Here is a 24439-nt window from a genome sequence, read left to right as displayed (position 1 = left end):
GAAGCAGAGATAATGGCTCTTAATGAAAGGTGCCAAAGGATATTTCATGACCACGTCTGTTCAGGCCTGAAGGTTTACAGTACAAATCAGCTCGAGTACCTCGTGTTTCTGCTGAGACAATACTCCAGCCCTAAATCAAGAAAGCAGCATTGCCCTTTATCGAAGCAGCGCAGAAGCTTTTTCTTCTATACAAATCAAAGCTTTCTTACTAATTGGACTTGACAGGATCACAAACTCAACGTGTCTGTAAATGAGCACGAGATAAAGTGGATGAGACAGGGAACGTCCGCCGATTCATGACTTTGATACTGTCACGCATCGAGTCCCATTCTTACTCTGGAATCAGTATGGCCAGAGGAGGATGGACTACGGTAAATACCCAAAGTTGCCTGCATTCTATGTTCCTGTTTTCTTTGTTAAAGTCTAGATCTCAATCTACAAGCTTAGTCTAACGTGTTAATAAAAAGATCATATGGCTGTTTGTGTTTCCAGTTTACTACATAGCAGCTTGTGGACAGGCTTTCCTGGGGGTGCAGGGACTGTTTATTCTCCTCACCTTTTCATCAGCCAATATCCCGCAGAGAAGAGAGGGGAGGTCAGGAATTCTTTTGCAGCATCTGGCAGTTGTTCTACAGCACAGGATGGAGCAGCCAGGGAGTGTCTGAAACAGCCAAAAGGGTGACTGCAGCAGCAGAAGATAGAGAAGACTCCTGAGATTAGAAGCAAAACTACCCAGCCAGGTGCTGATTATTCATTCCCATCCCCACTCCCCAGGGCCTAACAACTACATGGAGTTAATTAACGTAGGATGTCTAAGAGCAACACCACACTGAACAAAACAGTTCAGAATGTCCTCCCAGGCTAACGTTTGGAGAGGGAAGGATTTAAGATAAAGATCCAATGTCGTTCTCACCCAGCATACACAAGTTCCCCTTCATTTAAATATATGTTGTTAGAGTTCCAGTTCCAACAGAACCACTTCAGTTGCGAAGCACTTTTGGCACACTCACATCAAGGAGAAAGTGCAGGAAGAGCAACTGCGAGTCTCTGCGCATCTAATGGAGTTTTTACTGCCCAGTATGATGAATTCCATACACAATCCTGGTTTGAGAGGTGACAGTGTTTACCCTGTAGAGACCTTTCATTATCCAAAAGAATACACTCACATCCAACAAAAGTCAGTTACCACAAAGTTGGTTTATAAAACAGTCACAGGATTTATTGAGATAAATACAAAGTTACATAGATTCTCTCTTCTGACACAGGAATGACACTTCCAGAGTGTCCCCACAGAACTGGGCTCTAAACGTCTCTGTGCACAGACAGAACCGCCGCTACGTATCAGTCACACAGACGCCAGCCGCTCCAAATTCCGAGCAACATGACTAACACGCTCTGGATTCCAAGCGCTTGGTCATTTCCTACAGCATCCAAGCAATATTGCACCCACTAACGTTATGTTCACGTTCCTTCTTCGCTAGATATGTTTAAAAGTGATATTCTTACTGCTGTTGTGAAAGTGGATCAACTACTTAACTTTGCTCCATCTGGCTTTTAAAACACTTTTTTTTTTTTGCATAATTTAAACAACCCAGAGAACTGTACCTGAACACACCGCTCTACTCATCATTGCATACCTTTGGCTAGTACAAGACGTAAAGTGCGGTCGGTCTTTAGTCGTGCTGAAATCATTTCTAGTTTAAAACTAAAAAGACAAACCTTATAGAGGGTAAATGTGTTTAACAGACCTGCACACTGCCTATAAAAAACCCACCCCGAAACTATGATGTCCACCTGCTAGCGCATGCAGCTGTAGAGTTGTAACTAAAGTTTTTAAGCGCTCTACTGAAATCATATAATTTAAAACAGAAATGATTTCTGGAGCCAGAGAGGTACCAAAATAGTGTTCAAACCAAGTAACTTTGTTTAGACTTTTAGTGAACTTTTATAGCTGGTGGCTTACTGCTTACACATATCCCAATGAAAAACTCTAGTGAACACTAACCAAACATGCTAAAACATACAAAAGCTTGTGTCTTCCAGTGGATTATCGCAAGTATATGTAACTATTCAAGATTATCTGACAAACCAACCTGCATTGGGTTAAATTTCAAAGTATTTAATTTATATACAGTACATTTCAAACATACTTACATATACACACACTTAAAATTGTTCAGTGCTGAGAAATTTAATAAATTGAGAATAGAAAAACAAAAGTAAAACCTTGTGAAAAAAGCCTTAGAAAATCGGAACTGTTAGAAAATATCAGTATAATGCCAGCATTAGAAAAAGATATTAGAACTAGAAAAAATTAATTTGAAAGGTCTTCTTGTTAAGAAATGCAATCATAAAAAGTCTGTACTGAAGAAACATTAGTTTTAAATTATAAAAAAATCGTAAAAAATGAAATGTAGAATGTTGCAGAGTTTACAGAGCTTACACTGTCTGCTCTAACAGCAGTGGTATAATTCTGCCTGCAACTCCCAAAACGCATTTTGTGATTTCACAAGGAAACAATTTATTACAAATACTGTACATATTATAATACAAGACTAGTTAAACAAACTTACACAAAACTGAGCCCTCCAAAAATACAGAACCCAGCCGAGGAACCCACCTGCTGTAGTGCAGACAAGCCAACTTGGAAACAAAACAAGAACGAAAAAAGTAATTTCTGTAAAGACCTTCCCCATGTGAGCCACTTATTAGTGTAACATTGAAATACGGGGAAATATTTACACATGTCTATTTACGATAAAGTATTGTGTTCGCAGACAGAAAGTAACTTATTACACAAAACCATTTCTTTAGTATTTAAACATCAATCTTTGAACAGGACAAAGTTCCAATCCACAATCTAAAAAAGTAAGAGTACTTATCCTCCAGGCCACACACTATCTGCAGATCTGGGACACAGCAGCAGACAGGAGTCACCAAAAAAATATTAGCTTTATAATTCTTCAAACTGATCACAAGTTATCTGATTTTGCTAACAGAACCATGTTCTATCTGAATATTCTTTCTCTCTTCCAAAACACCTGCTTAAATACACAGATGTCCTACTTAAGCTTCAGGATCTCTGTAACCTTCATTTGCTGTTTGTCCCTGTCCTTACCACACAATCAACACAAGTTATAGAGCAACAAATTGCATCACCACCTTTCCTCTGAACATCGGTTATTTGGGGTTTTTCAGAATTTAGAGGTCCTTTGTTTCTTAGGAACAAACTAGCAGGCTCTTCAGGATTTGGACCAGTTAAAGGATGTTGTTTTTTGGTTTTTGTTTTTAAATGAGGTGTGTAAAACAAACAAATGAAAACTTAAGTCTGTAAAATTCTGTAATACCCTTCTGCAGGTACAGCACCCACTGCAGGAAGTGAATCCCTGAATACCTTCCATGCAGAGAACTCTGCTGGGGCAGAATAAGCAACTGTCACTTCGGGAAATTCACTCTCTACCTACCAGTACCAGAGCCAGCATAACGAAACCAGACATGGTAACACCTGTAAGGATACAGCTCAGAAATAACAAATCAATAGAAATGTCACAGTATACAAAGAATATTGAGCTGTGCTTTGAAAAATATCACATCATGTTAAGTAAAAATGAACCATGCCTTAATGCTAGCAGAGTAACTACTTTATAAAATGAAATGATTTTTGAGCTTTTTTCTGCTGATACAGAATTAAGTTCATAATTTTTTGTTAAGATTCAAAATTATTCACATATATACACTTTTTTTCACTTAAAACGCAATACTTGAAACCATACAAAAATGACAGTAAAAATGAAGAAAAGAATCTTTGTGTAAGTTTGCTGTAATCAGGTTTTAAGATTTAGAAACAATTTTAAGCTACAGCAGACTGCTCTACTACTGGACATTTTTTGTAAAAAATGAAATGTGAATTCAAATTATACTGGAACACTGTGTACGGTGTAACACATTAAGTATTATATGCAATACTTAACCCACATTTACAAAAAAAAAAACAAAAACCCATAAGTAATTACTCACACATATCAGACAAATAAATGAACATCAACTTTTCTCACAGACCCTTTCCAGCTCTAGTAGGTAAGAAAAACGTTCTTATTTGTCTACATTATTCATACTAACCGCGAACATAGGGTGAGTAACCATTGTGATGTTCAGTGTTTACTGCAGAACAAGACATTAGTTTTGTTTTTCAAGGGTAGTATTGTCCATGTTACCCTGTTTTAGTTTTATGGTGGCAAAGAAGGACACATCTTGATCTCTGTCAGATTGAAGGGCTAGAATGGTCTCTTCTGCAGCTTCCAGATGAGGATTGCCAACACTTTTAAAATAAGCTATAATAAGGGGAGAAAAAGACAATATTAATCAAAGCCAAAAGAATAAACCCTAGGAGTTAAGTAGTGCAGAAATACAGAGGATTCCAGAAACATCTGGGGTGGCTCATCTGATTTCTAGGCTCCTTAGAGAAACTACAGCAAGCTAAGGAAGCTCACAGAGAAGGAGAAATATGCTGCTTCTTACTCATCTTATTAGTTACTTAAGTATTTCTAAGATAAACTCTTTTTGCTGAGCCCTAAATAGAAGTGTATCAACAAGTAACAGCGAGCGCAGAAAGCTGCCTCTGTACAATGCTTTACAAAACATTCTCCATACTTCATTCTGAAAAAAAAATAGTAGAGGAGATTTCTGTGCATCTTCCTTTGGATAACCACAGATAAGCTGAATTTTTGCTTTGAAGGAACTGTAATACAGGACACTGCAGCAGCACACAAAATTGCATCCCTTCCTGGTACAGCTGTGAGCTTAAGACTAAAATGACGAAGACATTTCAGAAAGAACCCAAAGACGATAAATTCATTAACAAAACGGTTTGAAAAGTATCAAAATGATCCCAAGTGCCATCACCCCGCCCCGCAGCGCCCCGCGCTCAAACCGCGGACGCCACCGCCCCCTAGCGGATGAATCAGGACACTCGTTTGGTGCTCGATACCGGTTTGGGCACTTGAAGATGATGCTCCAAGAGCTGCTGCGGCAAACACACCCCTGCACCTGCGCTCCTACACCTGAACTTAAACCCGGCATCCCGAGTTATAATTCTGTTTTGAGTATAAACAGAACCAAAAAGCCTTTCAGCAGCTGGGCCAATTATCAAGAGCCGCACCAGCAGGAGAAAGAGCATTTGCCCAACGGTGGTTCTCCCAAAGGAAGCTGCTGCCCGCACCTTTCTCCAGCAGTGTCTGCCGCAGGGCCTTGGCGAGTAGAACCCTCACGTTTGGCACAGGATCAGAAGCCAGACTCAAAAGACTGGGGAGTAAGTGTTCAACAAACTGCTCAACAGGCATACATTCTTCTTCTACTACAGCCTGCAGGAGAAACACAGTACACGAGAAAGCAAGATTTCTGTTAAAAATACAGTATTTGCCGTGCCTTTCCATCTTGTCCTTTATTTGGCCTAATTAAAACAGTCACTGTTGAACTCTGAACAAATGCACTCTATCATGGTGAAATAAGCACAACCTTGAAAATACCGGTATGAAAACATGTCTGACCATTCTGAATTTTGGCTGAGGATGATCCAACAAGAGTAGGTAACTTACTTTCAACTCTACTTGAGGAAATCCTGCTCTCTTGCCTGTCATCACCCTTTTACCTTCCAACATTCAACCCCTGCTCCTCATTGCTAGTAAAGTAGCAGTTTTGTTTTGAAACAGGAAAGGTAAGTGGAAATAAAGAGGGAAACAGTTCCTGGCATGTAGCACCTGTCAGCAGTTTGAAGAGCTCTTGTGAACCTTTATCTGATCATGTCAACGTTCCATCAAATGCATCTCTGTTTAAGGACTTAATTCTTGACTTTTCTACTGGGACACCAGAAACTACAAGGATCAGCTATTTCAGCTGGAGGCACACAACAAAACAAGGAGCACAGTTTCAAAACTGGATGGTCACATGCCCCTATTGAGACCAGACCAACTCTGCCACTGTCTTGTATCAACCCACAGAATCATGGAACCCAAATAATTACAAAAAAAAAAAAACCCTGAGTCCAAATTTTGGTTTTGCCCACGTTGCTGAAAAGCCTCAAAATGGCTCAAAATTAAATGAACGCACTGAAACAGAGAGAAAATATTCCAACCTGACAAATGAAGGCAAAAGCTTGTCTTCCAACCCACTTGGAGCAGTGACGAAACCGCACTACAAGTTCATTAATGAAATTTAATCCCAGTGCATTTGCGTTGTTTGCGTAGAACTTCTGTAGTATCGCTACAACCTGTGAAGCACAGGAAAGGGGAAGGGGAAAAGGAGGAGAAAAAAAAAGATAATTTCATTTGTAGCCTTTAGAAAATTCAAAAAGCATCACTGCATTTGAATCCTACAAAAAGAGACCTCTCTTGCCAGGGAGTGAACTAAATCCCCTACCAGTTTGAAGGAGATCCACCGAACTTCTGAAACTTTATCGGAGCAGAGGGTTAGTGCAATATGTCGTAAATAGTCATAGACTTCATTGGGACTGTAGAGTTCCAGTATCAGGATCAGCTGCCTGGAACACACAAAGTGATTAACTCCAGCAAGTGCAACACTAACCTGATCTGATTATATCATCTATTAAACATAGGGAAGGATCACTTGGAGCTTCAAAAATACCGTGGTTGTCACAAAGCACATGAACAGTTTGTTCTTCTCTTTACACACATATTAAAGAGGTACATGCTTTAATCCATCAAGAAGACCAAGAGAAACTTTTATCCAAACTAGATGTACCAGTAAATCAAAATTATCCCAAATAATAACAAAAGCTACCAACAGAAGTAGAATGAAAAAAGTTTTCTTACAACTTCAGACCAATATCCTGCACATTCTCAAAGTAAAAATGAAACATTTACTTTGGTGTAGAAATCTGCATTTCAGAAAATGGTTTGTATCACCAAACTCATTCTATCCCCAGCACTGCCAGTGTGTAACCAGCAGCTGTGCGCAAACCAGGCGCAGTGACGGTCCCCACTAGGTGTCAGGGAACCGCTGCACAACGTTCTGCCACCCCAGTGACAACTAGTTTGTTGTGCCAAACTGCAAAGGGAGAGTGAATCCTCCATAGCCCAAACAAAGCATCGAGATAAACATGAAGGCCAGATTTTAGCTGCAAATGATTCCTACAAACATTCTTTGGGTGTTTCAAACATCAACAGGCCTTGAAAAAGAATTGTGGGATGTTACTCTTATCTCCATTATACACCCAGTCATATGAAAATAGCAAATGAATAAACTCATTTTTTGAGAAACGGTTTTTAGTTTCATACACATTAGAAAAATCACTTCGTACATGTATTTCGCCAATTTTTACAAGGCAGTCTAGAACTGAACAAAATTTGAAACCGCACTGCATAGTATCTATCAGATTGTCTTATTTTGTAAGCGGCAAGTGAACCACATCTCCATTTAGTATAATCATGTATAAGTTTCATTCACAGTTGATTACAAGGCAACTTGCCAAATAAAGACCAAAACAAAAAAACCCATACCAAACCCCCTCAAAAAACCCCTCAACAGCCAGTAGCTTTTAAGCTCAATTACTTAATAAAGAACAGTTGTAATCTTTCAGGTCCTAATTAGGGTGTAACTTCTGAATGCAATTACTTATTTCCAAGTTACTAACACAGATTAAAAAAAATCAAAAGTTAACAAAATTACATACTCTGCCAGCTCGTAACGAAACCTCCAGTTCCTGCTGTTATCAGTCACCACAAATTCTTGAAGTTGGTAAAGATACTCCCGCCTTTTGTCTGCATGAAGTAACTAAAGAAAAAACATTATTAGTATAAAACTGATAAAATTCAATACTTGCAGTTCTCTGGTGGATTAGTGTATTTACACCTATCCGCATTTTTCTACTTGAAAGCAAGGGATTATTCACAAGAGGCTTACTAAAAATTGCCCGCAATCAATCAAATGCCTGAACACGCAAGACTGATATCCAAAAAATAGATTAAGTCACCACTTCTGCAAAAACACCCGTCAAAGCATTATCTCTGGGCATACGACTGAGCAGTTGTGGTTTGAGACAGAAGAGGAGGGACCTTAAACAAGCAAGAGATACACACAAAAAATGGCAGTATTGCACAAAACTAAACATGTAAATAGATACTGATACATGCACTTCTCATAAAAAACTCTTAATGCAATGGAGTCAGAAAAAAATTATCTTAAGAAATTAAATTACACTTTCCTACCTTCAGAAAGTCATACAGGTGTTTAAGGACACCAATACGCACTTCATCCAGATCTTTCAAGAATCCATTGAAAATTGGCACCAGATCAGCAGCCGTTAGCTGATCCCCCAGAATCACAGCTAATTCATGTATGGAGAAAGCGAGTGTCCGACGGACCTTCCACTGCAAACAGTTTGAGAAGGGAACTAGATTAGGCACCATAACTGAAATAAAGAAGCTTTTGAACTACACCTGTATGAGGATCAAGAGAGCAAAAGAAGCAGGGCTAGCTACGTAACAGTAGAATACTTAAATCAGAGCTTATAAATAAGATTAAAATATTGAATTTTATCTTTTTAGAGCACATTTAATCCCTTATAAGCAAGCATATGATGTTATAACTTCAGCACAACAAACCAAACTGAAGAACTACTCAGAGTTCTGATTTATCAATCTTTTTTTCCTTACCTGTACATCTGAAGCCAGTGTCTCATATGTGTCTTTCAGGCAGTGCCAGTTCTGCCTGCCCAGCGTTAAAGCCACCCCAGGCAGACTATACGCACAGTGTTTGGCTATTTCAGTATCAACCGTCTGGGCTCGAGCTGGGTCGGTCATTGACAGGTACTGGTCTAATAAAGGCTGAGGTATGATATCCTATAGAGAGACACCACATCAGCAAAACATGCTTTCCTTTATTTTAAGATCAGAAAGAAAATACGCCTTTTGTGCTACAGTATTCTTCTGCTCCTAAGCATCTGGCAGCTAAACAGACAGTGGCAAGACATGGCTTCTGTGGGCTGGCTTTACAACATGTAAACGACCCCTGTGGTTCTCTGTCCTCTCATTAGGACACAGCAGTCAGCAATGAACAGTAACTACTACTTTTTCAAGATGTTGCATCAAACCAAACTGAAAATTTCTTCTTTGCTGAAGACAAACTGTAAATCCAGTGAGAAAACAGTATCGTCAGTGCCTGCCTTGGTTGCACAGATTGCCTCTAAAGCACCAAAAAGGCAACAGAATTTCTCTAGCTTTCCCATTTAAAACAGGGTTCTCCTCAAATACGCACAGCATTGTTTCACCTTCTGCAACTGATCAACTGCAAAAGCTATCACTGCATTAAAGATTAACTGTATCCAGTATTCCCTAAAGCAGTTAGATGCTATTTTAATCACCTGTAATTTTGACTTGTCATCTTCAAATGGCGGATTATTTTCTTGCTCGCTCTTTAGAAGTACAGTGGTTCCTCCACGTTGTTCCTCTGAGTCCTGTAAAAGTATGTACTAGCTAGTTAAACGAATTAGACTTACTGCTGTTTGGGACATTTCAAAGCATCACACTACAGAACTGTAGCAGCAACTAGGGGAACGGTAACTAGATTTCTAAAAAATTTAACTTACCACAATAAACCCAATATTCATATAGATTTTGGATGGTTACTTTTACTACACTCTTAAATAGCTTTTCTTCTTGGCATGAATTTAAATGATATTAAACAAGACAGGTTAGCAGTTACCCCAAGTCAGTCAATACCATAGATAAAAGAAAATTATTTCAGAACATACTGCTAGAAACTCCTGAGCCTACCAAATTATGAAGCACACACCTCTCCCCAGAAGAATTATACGGCTTAAAAGACCACAAACATATAAGGTTAAAGTTCACACAATATTTTACATTTTAGTTTGTTCAAGTTATGTGTGATTTTTGTTCCTAGACAAGGAGAGCTTTTCTTTATATTTCACAATAAGCTCCAGCAGCATTAAGCATAGTGCAAACAGTTCTTTTTACTCTTATCTGTATATTATAATCATGAAATAGTAACCAGGAACTATCTATGTGTCACCACCTGATTCAGCTTCCTGTCTGGAGATGAAAGACTAATTTTAGATTCATTACAGGAAGAGGCAAGACTGTGCTTGGTACATTTCATCTGAAAAAAAAACACAATTGACAAGACAACTCCAAAACTTTAATTCTTAAGTAAGTTTTGTGCAAACAGAAATAATAGCACTCAATGGCTTTTTTTTACTTAAAATGAGTAGCATATGATAGTTACGGTGTAGTGGTATTCAAAGGCTTTAGATCAGAAGTGGGTCAGTTATGCCAGAAACTACATGAACACACACTGAACTTCAGCTGCTAAGAATTAATTTCAGACATGGAGCACAATGGACACTTACTGTGCTTTTCAGCATACTGGTGGTAGACTGGTCACTGATGTGATCCTGAGAGGGCGGGGATGAAAGAGTGTCTTCTTCCACCTGTTTGCAGGTAGCATCTGAAACAGCCATTTCATCTGAAATAGTTTTGTTCTGAAGTTTACCACTGCTTTCTTCCATTTTTTTGGTCTCATAACCACCAACAGAATCAAACTGAGCAGCTCTGAGAGCAGCAGACAACACTTGGACCTGAGCTGTATAAAGCAAAAGATGACAATTTAGTCTCCCTACTGCTCTTAAAAGCATTAATGAATTAAGCTGAAAAGATAAAGAGAAGCCCAGAGCTTTTTTTTTCTAAGCTGTTTCTTATGCAAACAGGAGCTAGGAACACTTCCCAAATGTTCTAGAAATCATTCCGGTCTTGTGAAAAAGAGGTGTATCATTTACTACTCATGGAGTCTAATCACCTTATGAACACCAAGCCAAATGAAACAGTCAAGGGGTTTGTAAAGGCCAGGAGAAAACCTGCTCAAAGGAAAAATGATTTATTGTTGGAGTCTCACCTTGAACATCTGGATCATCCATGTGCTCCTGTAAGCTTTCTAGAACTTTTCTTATTTCACTACTAGCAACACAGTTATTACATGGCCCAGAACAGCTGTCTTTGTGCTTTTCAGTCTTCAACTGAAGCAACTCCAGATCCTGACTTATATCAGGCAGAGGAGGGCGCCAGTACAGAAAAGTATTAAACAGGTCCTCAGAAGACTGTAGCTCTGAGTTTGTTCCAGGAAAACAGTTGTCCTTAGTGACTTCTGTGACACCAGCAGCAACTTTGTCACCCTGAGATAATTGAGACACATCTTCTCCAGGAGTGATGCAACAATCTGGACTTTCTTCATTTATGTTCTCAACTGAGAGCTTTGTATTGACTTCAGCTGAAGCCTCCTCAGTCGCTGGTTCTGGTTTGATTTCCATTGGTTGTTCTGAACTGGTAACAGACACACAGTTATCCAAACAAGACTTAAAGTACTCTGTCACAACAGCTTTCAGTGAAATACTTCATAAAAGACGGCAGCTTATTTTTTCTGCAGAAAGACAATCTATGTTATCACTATGCTCTACTTCACCAGTTTTCCCTTTACCCGCCTGTGAAACCAAAGTGAATTTTTCAATCACGTGGCTACACTCTGACACGTGTGACCTCACTCTTCATACCTTTTCTGGAACTATATTCTCAAGCTGAGAAGTTTTTTTTAGCCCTGAACAGCAATCAAAAGAATTATCTTGTTTCTTCCCCTTTCCACCACATCTTGCCCAATGATTTTACCTGGACAACGTAGTGTTTGTACTGGAGGATGTTAAAGTTATACTGTTGCTTAGCTGACAAGAACTGGAATTCACATCTTGCGTCGACGGTCGGATACTCAGTGTCCCATCTTCCCGAATGTAAAGACCAGCACTTGAAGGGTTTGCAAAGGTAGAAATAAATGGGCCAAGAGACTGAAAAGCAGCCTGACGAACCTGTGACAGTACAAAGACAGGATTCATGGAACTCCCACAGAGTTAGTGCTGAAAAATAAAGATTTGGTTCGATTTTTTAGTAAGAATCAATTGATTCTTACTAAGGCAGCTTCATTTAATACTATTATCAATTACCAAATAAGTGACACCTAAGCAAAGGGTATTAGAATATTAAGCATGTATCTATACAATCATAGTAAGAAGATTTTTAAAGTTATAAATTTGAAGGACACTGTCTACTTCAATTAATACCTTTAACACAAGCAACCTATTCTCAGAAGAGTGTTTACACTTACAGCAAAGTGTTGACAGAAATTCCAAGTAGTAAGAGAGAAAAAATAAGATACTATCTTATTAGAAGACATTATATTTTAGTAGGTTAGACTCCAATCCCAGCAAATTTACTTCAGAGAACTTCCACAGCACACTTCTGACTTGCCCATTATTTGTGTATGATCTGCCTGGGAAGATCATCAATTACAGAGGGAGTTACTTACCCATCTGCAGGTGTCACTAATAAGACTGATGAACAGCGGGGACAGTTTGCTTCTGCGAACTTCTGGAGATGTGGTGTAAGACACTGCCATAAAGCATTCAGCACACGCTTTTCTCATTCCCCAAACACTATCAGAACAGAGTTCAAAGAACTTGGGGATCTGCCAAAAGTAAGCAAAACCAAGATTAAAGACTAAGCAAAGACTGTTGCAACTTTCTATCAAGGTATTTGTTTGGAAACTGGAGACAACGGTAACTCGGAATAAAATGAGTGAAGAATAGAAGAAATAGAGAGAGGTTAAAAACATGCCTTAACTTAAGAAATGGGGAAAAAAACTGTCTACCACTTACTTCATTAGAATTTTACGTATAACTACAATATATGCAGTAGGAAAAGATAGAAGGCATTATTAATGGCCTATTTTTCCAGAAATTGTAAATTGACTGATTATCTAGTGCAGGGGAAAAAAGAGTCAGTAATTCTGAAGTGTGTGTGTGTATTTTTATGTATGCCATCGATTACATTTGCAAAACAAGAACTTTCCATTTCTATCTATTCTTGGGTTTGCTATATAATTGCAACCAAAGCCTCAGCCAAATCAATTTACAAAAAATGTATGCACACTGATTCATTTACAGAGAAGACAAAAGAACTCATTATTAAACTTTCTGAACTGAGAAATACCAGTCTTGTGAATGGATTTTGATATTTACGTACCAGCAGTCTTTCTGTGGCTTCTTGCCCAACTGCATTACAAATGTCACCAAAATTAGCTGCACAAATCTAAGAAATAAATAAAAGTCATAAATAACATTCTGACTCTTTCAAGTGCATTAGTTTTATTATCAACTTCACAATGCATTATTGATCCCATGTAACAACTGCACTTGCTTGGCTATTCAAATTTCAGCCATGTAACAACAACCTGTAATATTAACTCATACTGAACAAAGACTCTTTAGAGGAAGCTTCCAGAAGCCACATGCCTTTGAAATCAATAGTAATGAAGGTTTCTGCATGAAGAGCATCATCTACCTCAGCAACCATTAAAAGGGAGTAATAAGCCTACTTGACAGCTTAAATTACTTTGAACAGCAGCTGTCAAAACCAAAGTAGACTAAAATATGATACTAGGGTCAGGACTTAGGTGTACTGACAGAACTATCTTTGCTATGCCTGAGGCCGGCTTAAGTACTCTGCTGAAGTAAAGTTTAATTAAGGTCTCAAGTTAGTGTCATTTACAGTACATTGCAAATAATAAAAATAAGGCAAAAGGGACATTCCCTCATGTTGGAAAAAAGAGGCTGCCTAAATCAGAAATCAATTAATATAGGACCATATTAATTTAGTCATTCTATAGGCTTGTTTAGAAGGCTATAACGCAGCTCAAATCCCAACAAGTGCAGCTTATGTTAAGGACCAAGCTGAGGCTCTGAATGACCCTTAAGCCTACTCAAATATTTTAAAACTTCTTATGCAACAAGTTCCCTTTTGTACTCAAATATGAACCAAAATAAGTCCTACACTTTTAGGATTTCTCCTTTCAGTACTACCAGATTTTTTTTTTTTTTTTAAAAAAGGAATGGTGTCTCAAGTATCTATTGCTTTTGAATTTCTGGCTTTGAAATAAGATGGTGGAGATGAGGTAACTTGTTTGCATCCTATAACCAAGTATGGTAGGTTAAAAAAATGCTGTGCAAAACTATTAAATATGCAAGATCAGTTTAACTGCTAAAACAAAGCTATTCACTAAGGACTGTTATTGATTTCTTTACTGAACTACAGAAACTATAACCACGCCAATAAATTAAAGCCACTCTTCTATACTCTTTCAAAGTTAACCAGCTAAAGTTATGACTAAATTATTCAGGAAGGCATTTGAACAGCAACAAAAATCATTTTAAAGTAGTTTAGGGTTGAAAACACACCAACCTTTCGGACTTGGAACAATTTCCCATCACTGCACAGTTCACAGAAACGAGGAAGCAGCATGTGCTCAACTGTTGTTCTGCTCAACATAGAAGCCATTTTACAGATTATCTAAAAAAAAATAAATCAGGAAGAGGATATGCATAATGAAAACAAAACTATAAAGCTTGCACACACAGCCAAATACTCCTAAAAATTACTTCCAAGAGCGAGAGAGCAACGACCATCAAACAGATTTAACCACTACACATTGTCTTTTCATACACCTGTTTTATGTGAAGAATAACCATAATTCTTATTTTAAATCATTCTATGCCATTCTGCCTGAATATAGTATTTCTGATTATTGTCTTTTTTTTATTCAGTTAAATAGACTTTCATTAATAAGCACATTTTACAGGTGTTTTATGACGTGGCACACACTGGTATTTTGTGTGAAGAGACAGACGTTCCCTTGCACTAGCCAACATATGAAATCACAATCTTTAAGAATATTAGAAATAACTCAAACTTAAGCATACAAGTCCCTTGGCTTTAACAGGACTGTTCAGACACTTAAAAACATGCACAGTCCCAGCTCTTTATAGGCTTAGACAACATGATAAAACAAAAGCTTGCAGTACAACCGAAAATTGAGAGGAATACCAACTAGCTATGCATGTGAGCTAATGCAGACTTCACAGGAAGCATCCTTGGAAATTTTATGAAATAACATCGCAGCACAATTAATGAAAAGTAGTAACATGATCGCAAACTTTGCTTTCTCTGAGGAACTGTCATTTTCAACTACCACTACAAATCATGTTTCTGCTCTGAAAAATCTGGTGCTTTGGATAGCATGTCTCCTTTCAGCTCCCACTTTCTCGAATAATTAGCTATAATTCTTATATTTGCAACACTAAAACAGAAGGTGCTCTCATGCACCTTTCTAACTCAACTGTTCTGCCTGCAGCATCAGGAGTTTAATGCTTACACAAGTGGTGTCAGATTAACAGTGCTCATTTTGCTATTTTTATTAAAATAAATAAATCAATAAATAACTGAAGCTTCCTACCTCCACAAAATCAAGCTTTACTCCTGAAAACATTTGCCTTCATAATAGAAAGCTAAATAAGAACTAAGAAAGACACCATTCAAGGACTTTCCTACTAATTTTCAGACTCCTAAAAGGCATCTGCTGCTCAGTGGTCACCCTGGAAAACTGCCTAAGCAACACCCAACTCCCGAACAAGGAAAAGGAAAATCTAGCTGGTCAAACTATTTTACAGGTCAGGTGTCAGATATCCATGCTGAAATGTAATTACACACCAGCACTCTTCTGTGGAGTCAACTGATTTCTTGAAAGTGAGTAGGGAATGTCTTTTTTCAAAACATTTACAGAGTAAGATCAGGTCATCATTCACACTTTTCCAACATTATTGTGCGACCTGGTAGTGCAAACGTAAAGAAACTGTAAAGCGCTTCATTGATGCAGAAACCCAAATTTATTTCCTCCTCGCACAAAAGGTACAGGACCTAGAGAAAGCCTACCCAAAGTACCTCCACACTTAGCCAAAGGCATTCATAAGTAGCGCTCAGTACAACAGTAGTCAGGACAACCTTGAATGACCTATTAGAGAGCAGCGTAGGGGAAAGGGACCTGGGGGTCCTGGTGGACAGCAGGATGACCATGAGCCAGCACTGGGCCCTTGTGGCCAGGAAGGCCAATGGCATCCTGGGGTGGATTAGAAGGGGGGGTGGTTAGTAGGTCGAGGGAGGTCCTCCTTCCCCTCTGTTCTGCCCTGGTGAGACCACATCTGGAATATTGTGTCCAGTTCTGGGCCCCACAGTTCAAGAAGGACAGGGAACTGCTGGAGAGAGTCCAGCACAGGGCAACTAAGATGCTGAAGGGAGTGGAGCATCTCCCGTGTGAGGAAAGGCTGAGGGAGCTGGGGCTCTGGAGCTTGGAGAAGAGGAGACTGAGGGGTGACCTCATGAATGTTTACAAGTATGTAAAGGATGAGTGTCAGGAGGATGGAGCCAGGCTCTTCTTGGTGACAACCAATGATAGGACGAGGGGTAATGGGTTCAAATTGGAACACAAGAGGTTCCACTTAAATTTGAGAAGAAACTTCTTCTCAGTAACAGTGACAGAACACTGAAACAGGCTGCCGAGAAGGGTTGTGGAGTCTCCTACTCTGGAGACATTCAAAACCCGCCTGGACACCTTCCTGTGCAGCCTCATCTAAGTGTTCCTGCTCCGGCAGTGGGATTGGACTAGATGATCTTTTGAGGTCCCTTCCAATCCCTAACATTCTGTGATTCGGTGATTCTTCTTCAATTCAGTTACGATCATTTTTACCATCTCAATATGGTGCATCAAGTCCTGACCTTGCTCAAATCCTTTGAGAATTCACATTATTTCAGTGGTGCTCAACACTACAAACAGCTAAGAAATCTACAGATTCAAGGCTTAACAGATTAGCACCCTTAAACTTCAATTGTGTCACAACAGCGGTTTCTCAATTCACAACAGAGTGACTAACAAGCAGAGAAGGAATAAACCAAACAGAAATAGTAATGTTCTAGAAAGTTTAAGTTCAATTATTATGTAAAGCTCTCAGGACGCTCAGAATGCAAGTTCAATTTTTATTTTCTGGGTTTTATGCTCATGGAAATCTCACACAAAGTCGTTATATTCTAGTAGAGCTATCTAATAGGCACTGCTATAAGACAGGGAACAAAAGTGACTGAAAAATTTTTTAAAATACAATATTTCTTCTGAATTCACTTACATTCACAGCTTCCACCTTGTATTCATCATCACTGTCAGGAGCAGAGAGGTCCAACAGAATTGGACACACCTTATTTTCAATGTCACTCTGAGAAACGAGATCTTGTTCTAGCAGAATAAGCAGTGCTTCTTGACCTGCCTTTCTAACCTATTCATATGAACAAAGAAAACAACTATATCACTATAAAAAAATTTAGTGATCTGAGAACCACTAATAGTATGTTTCCAGTGAAGACACAGGTACAAGTTAAAAACAAAGACAGCAGAACAAAAAGCCTCTGGTTTAACAACATAAGGAATTAATAATACTAAAGTTTAATATAACCATTAGATTTCTTTCATCAAATTCTGATTAAAAGCAAAAAACAAAGTAGAAGGCAACAGTTATAAGTCATGACTCCTGGAACAGACTGTGTCAACATGCCTGTAGATTTCCCTTTATCTGCTAACAAAAGTATTTATATATATATATGTACGTGTGTGTGTGTACACGTGTGTACGTGTGTGTGTGTGTACGTGTGTGTGTGTGTACACACGTGTGTGTGTGTGTACACACGTGTGTGTGTGTGTGTGTACACACGTGTGTGTGTGTGTGTGTGTACACACGTGTGTGTGTGTGTGTGTGTACACACGTGTGTGTGTGTGTGTGTACACACGTGTGTGTGTACACACGTGTGTGTGTACACACGTGTGTGTGTGTACACACGTGTGTGTGTGTACACACGTGTGTGTGTGTACACACGTGTGTGTGTGTACACACGTGTGTGTGTGTGTGTATACACGTGTGTGTGTGTGTATACACGTGTGTGTGTGTGTATACACGTGTGTGTGTGTGTATACACGTGTGTGTGTGTGTATACACGTGTGTGTGTGTGTATACACATATATGTGTGTGTGTATATATATATATGTGTGTGTGTATATATATATATATGTGTGTATGTATATATATATATATGTGTGTGTGTGTGTATATATATATATATATATATATATGTGTGTGTATATATATATTCAGGCCTCCCTAGCAAAATGTGCTGAATCACACATGGTATCAACCAACATGGACTCTCCTATTATCTTTTTCTCATGCCTCAAATTCACTGAACCACACAATTTTTCAGCAACTCAATTCACATAGTCTGATTTTTCTTACCTGATTGTTAACATCTGTGAGGTATCTTACTACTATGGGCATAAGGTATTCAAAAAATGCTGTTGGGAATTTTGGTCGACTTTCTTGCAGAAAAATAGCAATAGGAGGTATTTGTTCCATCAGCTCTGTACGTACAGTTGGCTCTAGTAATAAAAACGAAGTCAAAACTACATCAGTAAATACAAAATTAAGATCAAGAACCTTAAGGAAAAGGCAGCGCTTTTTGTACTTAATGTTTCACCACAGAAAAAAATGAATATACTCAAAACATACAAAATATCACAACTGAGACTTTATTCTTAAAGGAAAGGTGAATAAAAATAGAACAGCATTGTATTCATCATCACAGTCCAGAGACTTGGGATCAGTAGGAATGTATGCACATAGAGCACTAAAGCATACAATTGTTCCATGCAACATACACCACACATTCAGATGTAGTAAACTGCTTAAAAATATTACTTCGGGCCTCATGCTAATTAAGAGGCTTTCATTTATACACCTCCCATACAAAAAACTTCACAGACAGAGAAAAAATTTGTCATTTTCACTGACAGATATTGCTGTTAGACAATTTCATTTCTTTAGTTCAGTCATTGCTTTCTCAAAGTTGAAAGTTACTGCCTTCTATAATGCAGCTTATGTAAAATAAGTTAATAAAACAAAAACAAAACAAACTTTCAAACCTGCATCTTCAGAGAGCCTGACTACTATTTCCATTACAGTCAGGAAGTCTTCTTCATTACTACTGAAATCTCGAAAGACATCCAAAAGACCTCTGGCAATAATTTGCCTGTGGAGTGAACAACATATTAATTGCCTTAATATCCTGCCAATGACATGGAGATGTGATGCGAGGGGAATTTATCAAATTTAAATGAGCACCTTAAAAAAGATAAAGCTCTTCTTCAAACATTCAGCCATATCAGTTACACAGTTTCTCCACATCCCAACAAAACAAAGATGGAGTTGAGAAATCTTATTCAGACAACCAGGAATGAAAACCCCTTTTTATGAAAATATTATATAAAAGCTATTCAAACAGAAATAACATTAGGCATGCTCTTAGAAGAATGGTAACAGAAGTTATGATACCTTAACGTCCACAATGCTATCAGACTCAGGCTACCAAACATAGTTGTTGCGCCCATACCTGTTAAATATGTTATCACTGAATGCATATTTTTCTAGACGAGCCAGTGGAGTTAAATTATCCTGTCCAGGAATATCCAAGAATGCCGTTATCCTCATGCTATCGCAGTCTGGTCCATAATCTTCAAACCCAACTTGAAAGGCAAGAAGAGTAGCCCCAAAAAAATATTTAAAAAAATAAATCCAAGAGTCAGCAAGAGTTGTTACAGTATAAAATACACTATATCAATAACTATTTCTTTTTAGAGCTATTCTTCAAAGGAAAATTATCTGTGCATCACTGGAAACTGCTTGCAAAAACATCCTAAGTTGTACCTAATGAAGTCAAGAGGAACACTTGCACGAAGATCTGTAAATTCAAGCTTTGAAATTTAATTCAAGTGCCATAAAATCCTTGGCTTTTAACACATTTTACTTCACACTGAGTGGACTAACCACATGCACTATGAGTTAAGAGGGCTCAGCTGACAAAATGCATGCCACAAACTGACAGACAATTTCAAAAGGAAAATCAGTCCCATTAAAAGGAACAGAATTTTTAACAATGATAGAAAATCCTGAACTATATTGCTTTAAAACAGTAAATTCTTGAGACTGTTTCAGAGTTACCAAGGTATTTTTCTCACTGGAGTTACTGGGTCCTGTACTTCTAACTCAGGCTGATAACTCTGGGAAAAAAATTCAACTTTACCTTACTTACGAACATACTGGGAGCTTTCTACTACAGCCCTATCAACTACAGACTTTCCCATGCAAATCTACTCTTTTCTAAAACTTGGTTGTATTTTCAGTTTGAGACTTTTAACCAAATATTACCATATCAAATTTTGCCCCAGCAAGTCTTACAGTCACCTACTCCAGTATCATGCACTTGATTACAGATTGCAGGCAAGAAGACTGTGAAGAGAAGAGGAAACAGGGTAACTACGCTGCCAATTTTTTTGTAATCCTTCATCCTTAAAACAAACGCAGTGAAATAATAGCCTGCCTGCAACACAAATTCTCTCATTTCGGCAATGGATTTAGAACAGATACAGCAGCCAAAGCCACAGAAAGACTTGCACTAGGGTAGCTGATACTCCTGCTCTGGGTTTACAACTTTCCCAACAAAGCGCTCCTAGAATTACACACTCTATTCACATAAACAATATAGCAACTGTGATCATACTTAACTACATACAAATTGAACCAGCACTGCTTCTCAGCAGCATGCAGTAGCCTCTCAAACCAGCGTATGTTCTGAGAGCGACGTCCACTGAAAACAACAGGCCAGTTTCTGACTTGGCAGGACACACATTAGATATTTAAATCAGTAAAGAAAGAACAAAACTGATAATAACTTGAAAGCACAACAACAAGCCAAACAGGCTGCATTTGAAACTGCACCTATGAGACTATAATCTGAGTATTGCTCCCTCTCCTGGAGCAACAGAAAGGACATGGTGATTCCATGTGAAGAAACAGCAGAGCTCTGGCTAAGTAACTAAAAGCAAAACAGGACTAGTTTCATTTATAGCACCAGCTTCCCCTGTTTCTGAAATGGGAACAACAAGAACACCATCCTCTCCCACTGACACGCTTGCATGATAAATAAGTTTGTATGTAAAGTGCTATGTAACGCCTATGTTCAGCATGCTGCTTTAATTAAAGAAATTACAGCCCTTCCCAGTGTCACCCCAATCAGTACAAAGCTTTTGCACATCTTAAAGGAAAGCCTGTGTTATTTCACAATGCATTCTGAAACTGCCAGTGGGTTAAATTATGTGTGTATGTAATTCCACGATCTCTGACACTGCAATTTCTTCAGAATTGAAGGGGCTGTACCTTAATCAGGATAATTAAGCTTCAGCTCTACCCTCACTCCTACTTCACCAGCTTTATATTACAAACACTCTCCTTTAAAGAACCCCTTAATCTGAGATCTGGCACAACAAACTTTGGCTCTAAACTACATTAATACCCATTATAAATCACTTCTATATTAAAAAGTCCTTGTTTACCAAGAGGTACCAAGCCTCAGCTTTTATTCTACAGAAAAAAATTCTTAGATTTTACTACAGATTTTCCCCAAATTCAAAGGAGTCCCCCAGTCTCTCCATTTGTTTCAATGGAATTGATCTTCAATGTGCATAACACTATTTGACCAGTTTAGTTAAGTTAAACTCCAGTTCCAGCTATTTATTTCACTAAGATTTTCCTAAAATGCACCATGAACTCTTTGCTAGACTAGCCACTGGACTAGCACAACGATGCCTCAGTCTAGATGGGACATCTGAACTGCTGTAAATACAAACAGAGAACACCTTTCAGTGAACTTAAATATTTTTAAATCATAAATTTTCAATAGTGCTCTAAAAACGCACATCTATTTACAAGCTTACCCTGAAACCGATCATTTCTTTTACACAAATTTTAAGTGACCCATATAAAAAGCTTATTAATTACTGCTTATGGGTAAACTTTATCTGAACATTTTTATTAACCTCATGACTCAAACTAGAGTTTTGCCTACAGGCAAACTTCTTAATCAACTTACCAGAGAAATCCGTTACAGTCTCAAGAGAACAGCCAAAGACTGAACACTAATGGAGAAAGAATACTTAACTCCTAGTGACCCTCACCCCTGGTTCAAGGCCAAGACCGTAACAGAACACTACAGGAAGTTTGCATTTATTTCCGCTGCTTGCACTTTACACACTTGGCAAACAGAGCGCAAATGACACTAGTTTGGGTGGGGTTTTTTCCTTACTACAGAGAAGAGAAAAATCAGGAAAGGAACTGGAAGCAGTTCAGAAAAAACCAATCAATTAAAATAGCTAAGCATTCATTAGCACCATTTGTTCGGGTTTCTAGGGGCTGTTTTTTAAAATTGGTGCAATGAAAGATATTTTCAACTCTTAAACAAGGTACTACAGCAACAACTGTTGCAGCTCTTCTGCTAGAGCAACCCTCTGCAGAACAGTCTCTAAATCAGCATATGCACATGGATATATATCAGCCAATTTCTTCTCACCTAAATCCTGTTCAACACATCCATGCTTTCTGTCACATAAAGTGAAGACTTCTCACATCTACTTACTACAGTTAAGCAATAAACTTTAGTACCTCCTTTTAGGTAACTTCTTACAGTGTTATCAAAATTGTAAACACTTTGATATCAAATACGTGTACTTCAAGTACTATCCTCCACACTTACTACATTTTTTTCAGATTTCTAGCTTTTCAAACAGATAAGCCTATTAAGGAAGGAGGATGCTTTTTAATGACAGTTTTACATTCATTCGTTAAAACTCACACAGGTGCAATTTATCTGTATAAGAGAAATATTAAAGATATTACAAAATACACAAAAATGCAAACATAAAACAAAGAATTCTTACATGCACAATCTCCAAATTTATACATCACTTACATCACAAAATATCCCAACTTTCCTTCTAAAACTTAATCAAATTACAAATGGCACACCATTTTTTGATACCTACTAGTGAAATGCAGAACCCTCAAAGACTGAGAGCAACACCTAAGAACTGCCACTAACAAAATCCCACAGCACAACCTCCCACCTGCAGAGGCAATGTCCCTGCACATCTTCTGTACAGAATACTTTAGATGTCACTGGTATCCTAACATTTCCCCTGGCACTCCTGAAGAACACCCTCTTCCTAAATTAGCTTCTTTATACTAGATATCCACCTGTTATACGTTTTCAAGTGCTATTAAACAATAATGGTTTTGTGGTAAACATTCAGGTATCTGTTTTCATTTTTGTAATAGAAAAGTCAATCCACCCCATGTGTACAGCTGCTTTCTAAAGCAACACAAGTTCATATAATTATTAGTCAAATATTTATCTCCTTAAGTAACAGCTCTTCCCAAGCTGGCTGACAGGTGTTGAGCTGTGACACAGTTCTGGACTACAGCAGCTTCAGGTGGAACTGCTGTCTGGTCCAGGACTTAAACCTAAAATCACCGGCTTGTATTGGCAACTGGGCTACACGCAACGGCGGGTTTTCTTGTATTCCCACTGCCGAGGAGCAGGACCAGCACAGCAGCGTCCTTACCAGCCTCGACAGATTTAAGTCTCACCCGTTTGCACTACCACAGATAGGAAAACACTCGGCTACTCCAGGCTAATTTCCACAGACAACAACAGCGGTGCTAATTCCCTAAACCCCCGCCGGCCAGACCCCTTTTCCCGCCCCAGCGACCCATGGCTGGCGGTGCTGCTTACACTGAATCCGGTCCAGCGGCCATTGGAAGCAGCGAGAATGGTCTCTGGGAAGGCCGGTTTCCAGACGCCGTCCCGGGCCTGCCCCCCGTTTCTCCTTCCCCAGCGGGACGGCGGCTGCACCCCCCAAAAACCCCACGTCAAGGGGCTGCTCGTCCTCGGAGGCCCGGCCCGCCAGGCAGCAGCTGAAGGCGGGTGAAGCGCCGGGTGAGGCGGGGGAACAAACCCCGTTCCCTGTCAGCACCGCGCTCTGCAGGGACACGAATACACTCCTAACTTGTGAGACCCGACCGCTCTAGAAGCCTTCACCTACCGGTACAAACAGCCTCAAAAATCCTCCCTTTGCCCTAACCTGGCTAAAAACGCAGAGAGAAAAAGATAGAGATAGAAGAATCCCCGAGTGGGAGAGCGGGAGAGGGCCTGAACAGGGTACAAAATAAAAAACAATTACTCACAATCATCTAAGTCATCCTGCAAATCCACAAAATACAAAGGGATCCCTACAAACAAAAACAGAAGAGAGACAGCGGGGGGTTGGTTTCGGAGGGCTACGGCGAGGACGGTGGCAGCCCCGGGCGAGCCGCCTCAGCGCCCCCCGCCCGCCAGCCCCACTTACCGGCCATCTTGGAATGGACATGGGCGAGGAAGAGGAGGGGAGCGGGAGGGCAAAGGGAGGAGCCGCCGGGACTTCCTGCCCCTGGGTCAACCCCTACGCAGCCGGAACGCCACCAGTTTAATAAACAGCCGCTGCCGGGGGGTGCGAATTGCCCCTCAGCTTTTCCGTCGCCTCCTGAGAGGGAAGACAAACCGGGGGGGGT

General features: G+C 39.2%; 1 protein-coding gene across 1 annotated transcript; it reads right to left on the bottom strand.

Annotated features, from left to right (window-relative positions):
* Positions 1 to 1193: 1193 nt before the first annotated feature.
* Positions 1194 to 24327, bottom strand: LOC309446034 (serine/threonine-protein phosphatase 4 regulatory subunit 1-like). The gene is made up of 20 exons (XM_082065411.1): positions 24238 to 24327; positions 24077 to 24121; positions 19392 to 19524; positions 18925 to 19031; positions 18239 to 18381; positions 17084 to 17230; positions 14313 to 14420; positions 13098 to 13163; positions 12382 to 12540; positions 11691 to 11884; positions 10927 to 11351; positions 10385 to 10617; positions 9377 to 9469; positions 8670 to 8855; positions 8223 to 8384; positions 7688 to 7788; positions 6415 to 6535; positions 6131 to 6265; positions 5219 to 5360; positions 1194 to 4331 (listed from the first exon to the last, which is right to left on the bottom strand). Exons 1-20 carry the CDS (start codon positions 24242 to 24244, stop codon positions 4177 to 4179), a joined length of 2862 nt encoding a protein of 953 aa, XP_081921537.1. The 5' UTR covers positions 24245 to 24327; the 3' UTR covers positions 1194 to 4176.
* Between the last annotated feature and the right edge of the window lie 112 nt (positions 24328 to 24439).

This window comes from Streptopelia decaocto, assembly GCF_964273445.1.
Source record: "Streptopelia decaocto genome assembly, chromosome: 14".
Classification (NCBI taxonomy): Eukaryota; Metazoa; Chordata; class Aves; order Columbiformes; family Columbidae; genus Streptopelia; species Streptopelia decaocto.
Note: the sequence above shows the minus strand (reverse complement) of the source record. Positions and strands in the feature narration are given on the sequence as shown.

Excerpts from the sequence above, each read along its gene's own strand:
- LOC309446034 (XM_082065411.1), bottom strand. Across the intron at positions 12,541-13,097 it reads AAGCCACAGAAAGACTGCTG|ATCCCCAAGTTCTTTGAACT; the intron begins GTACGTAAATAT and ends TACTTTTGGCAG. Across the intron at positions 10,618-10,926 it reads GGATGATCCAGATGTTCAAG|CTCAGGTCCAAGTGTTGTCT; the intron begins GTGAGACTCCAA and ends TGCTTTATACAG.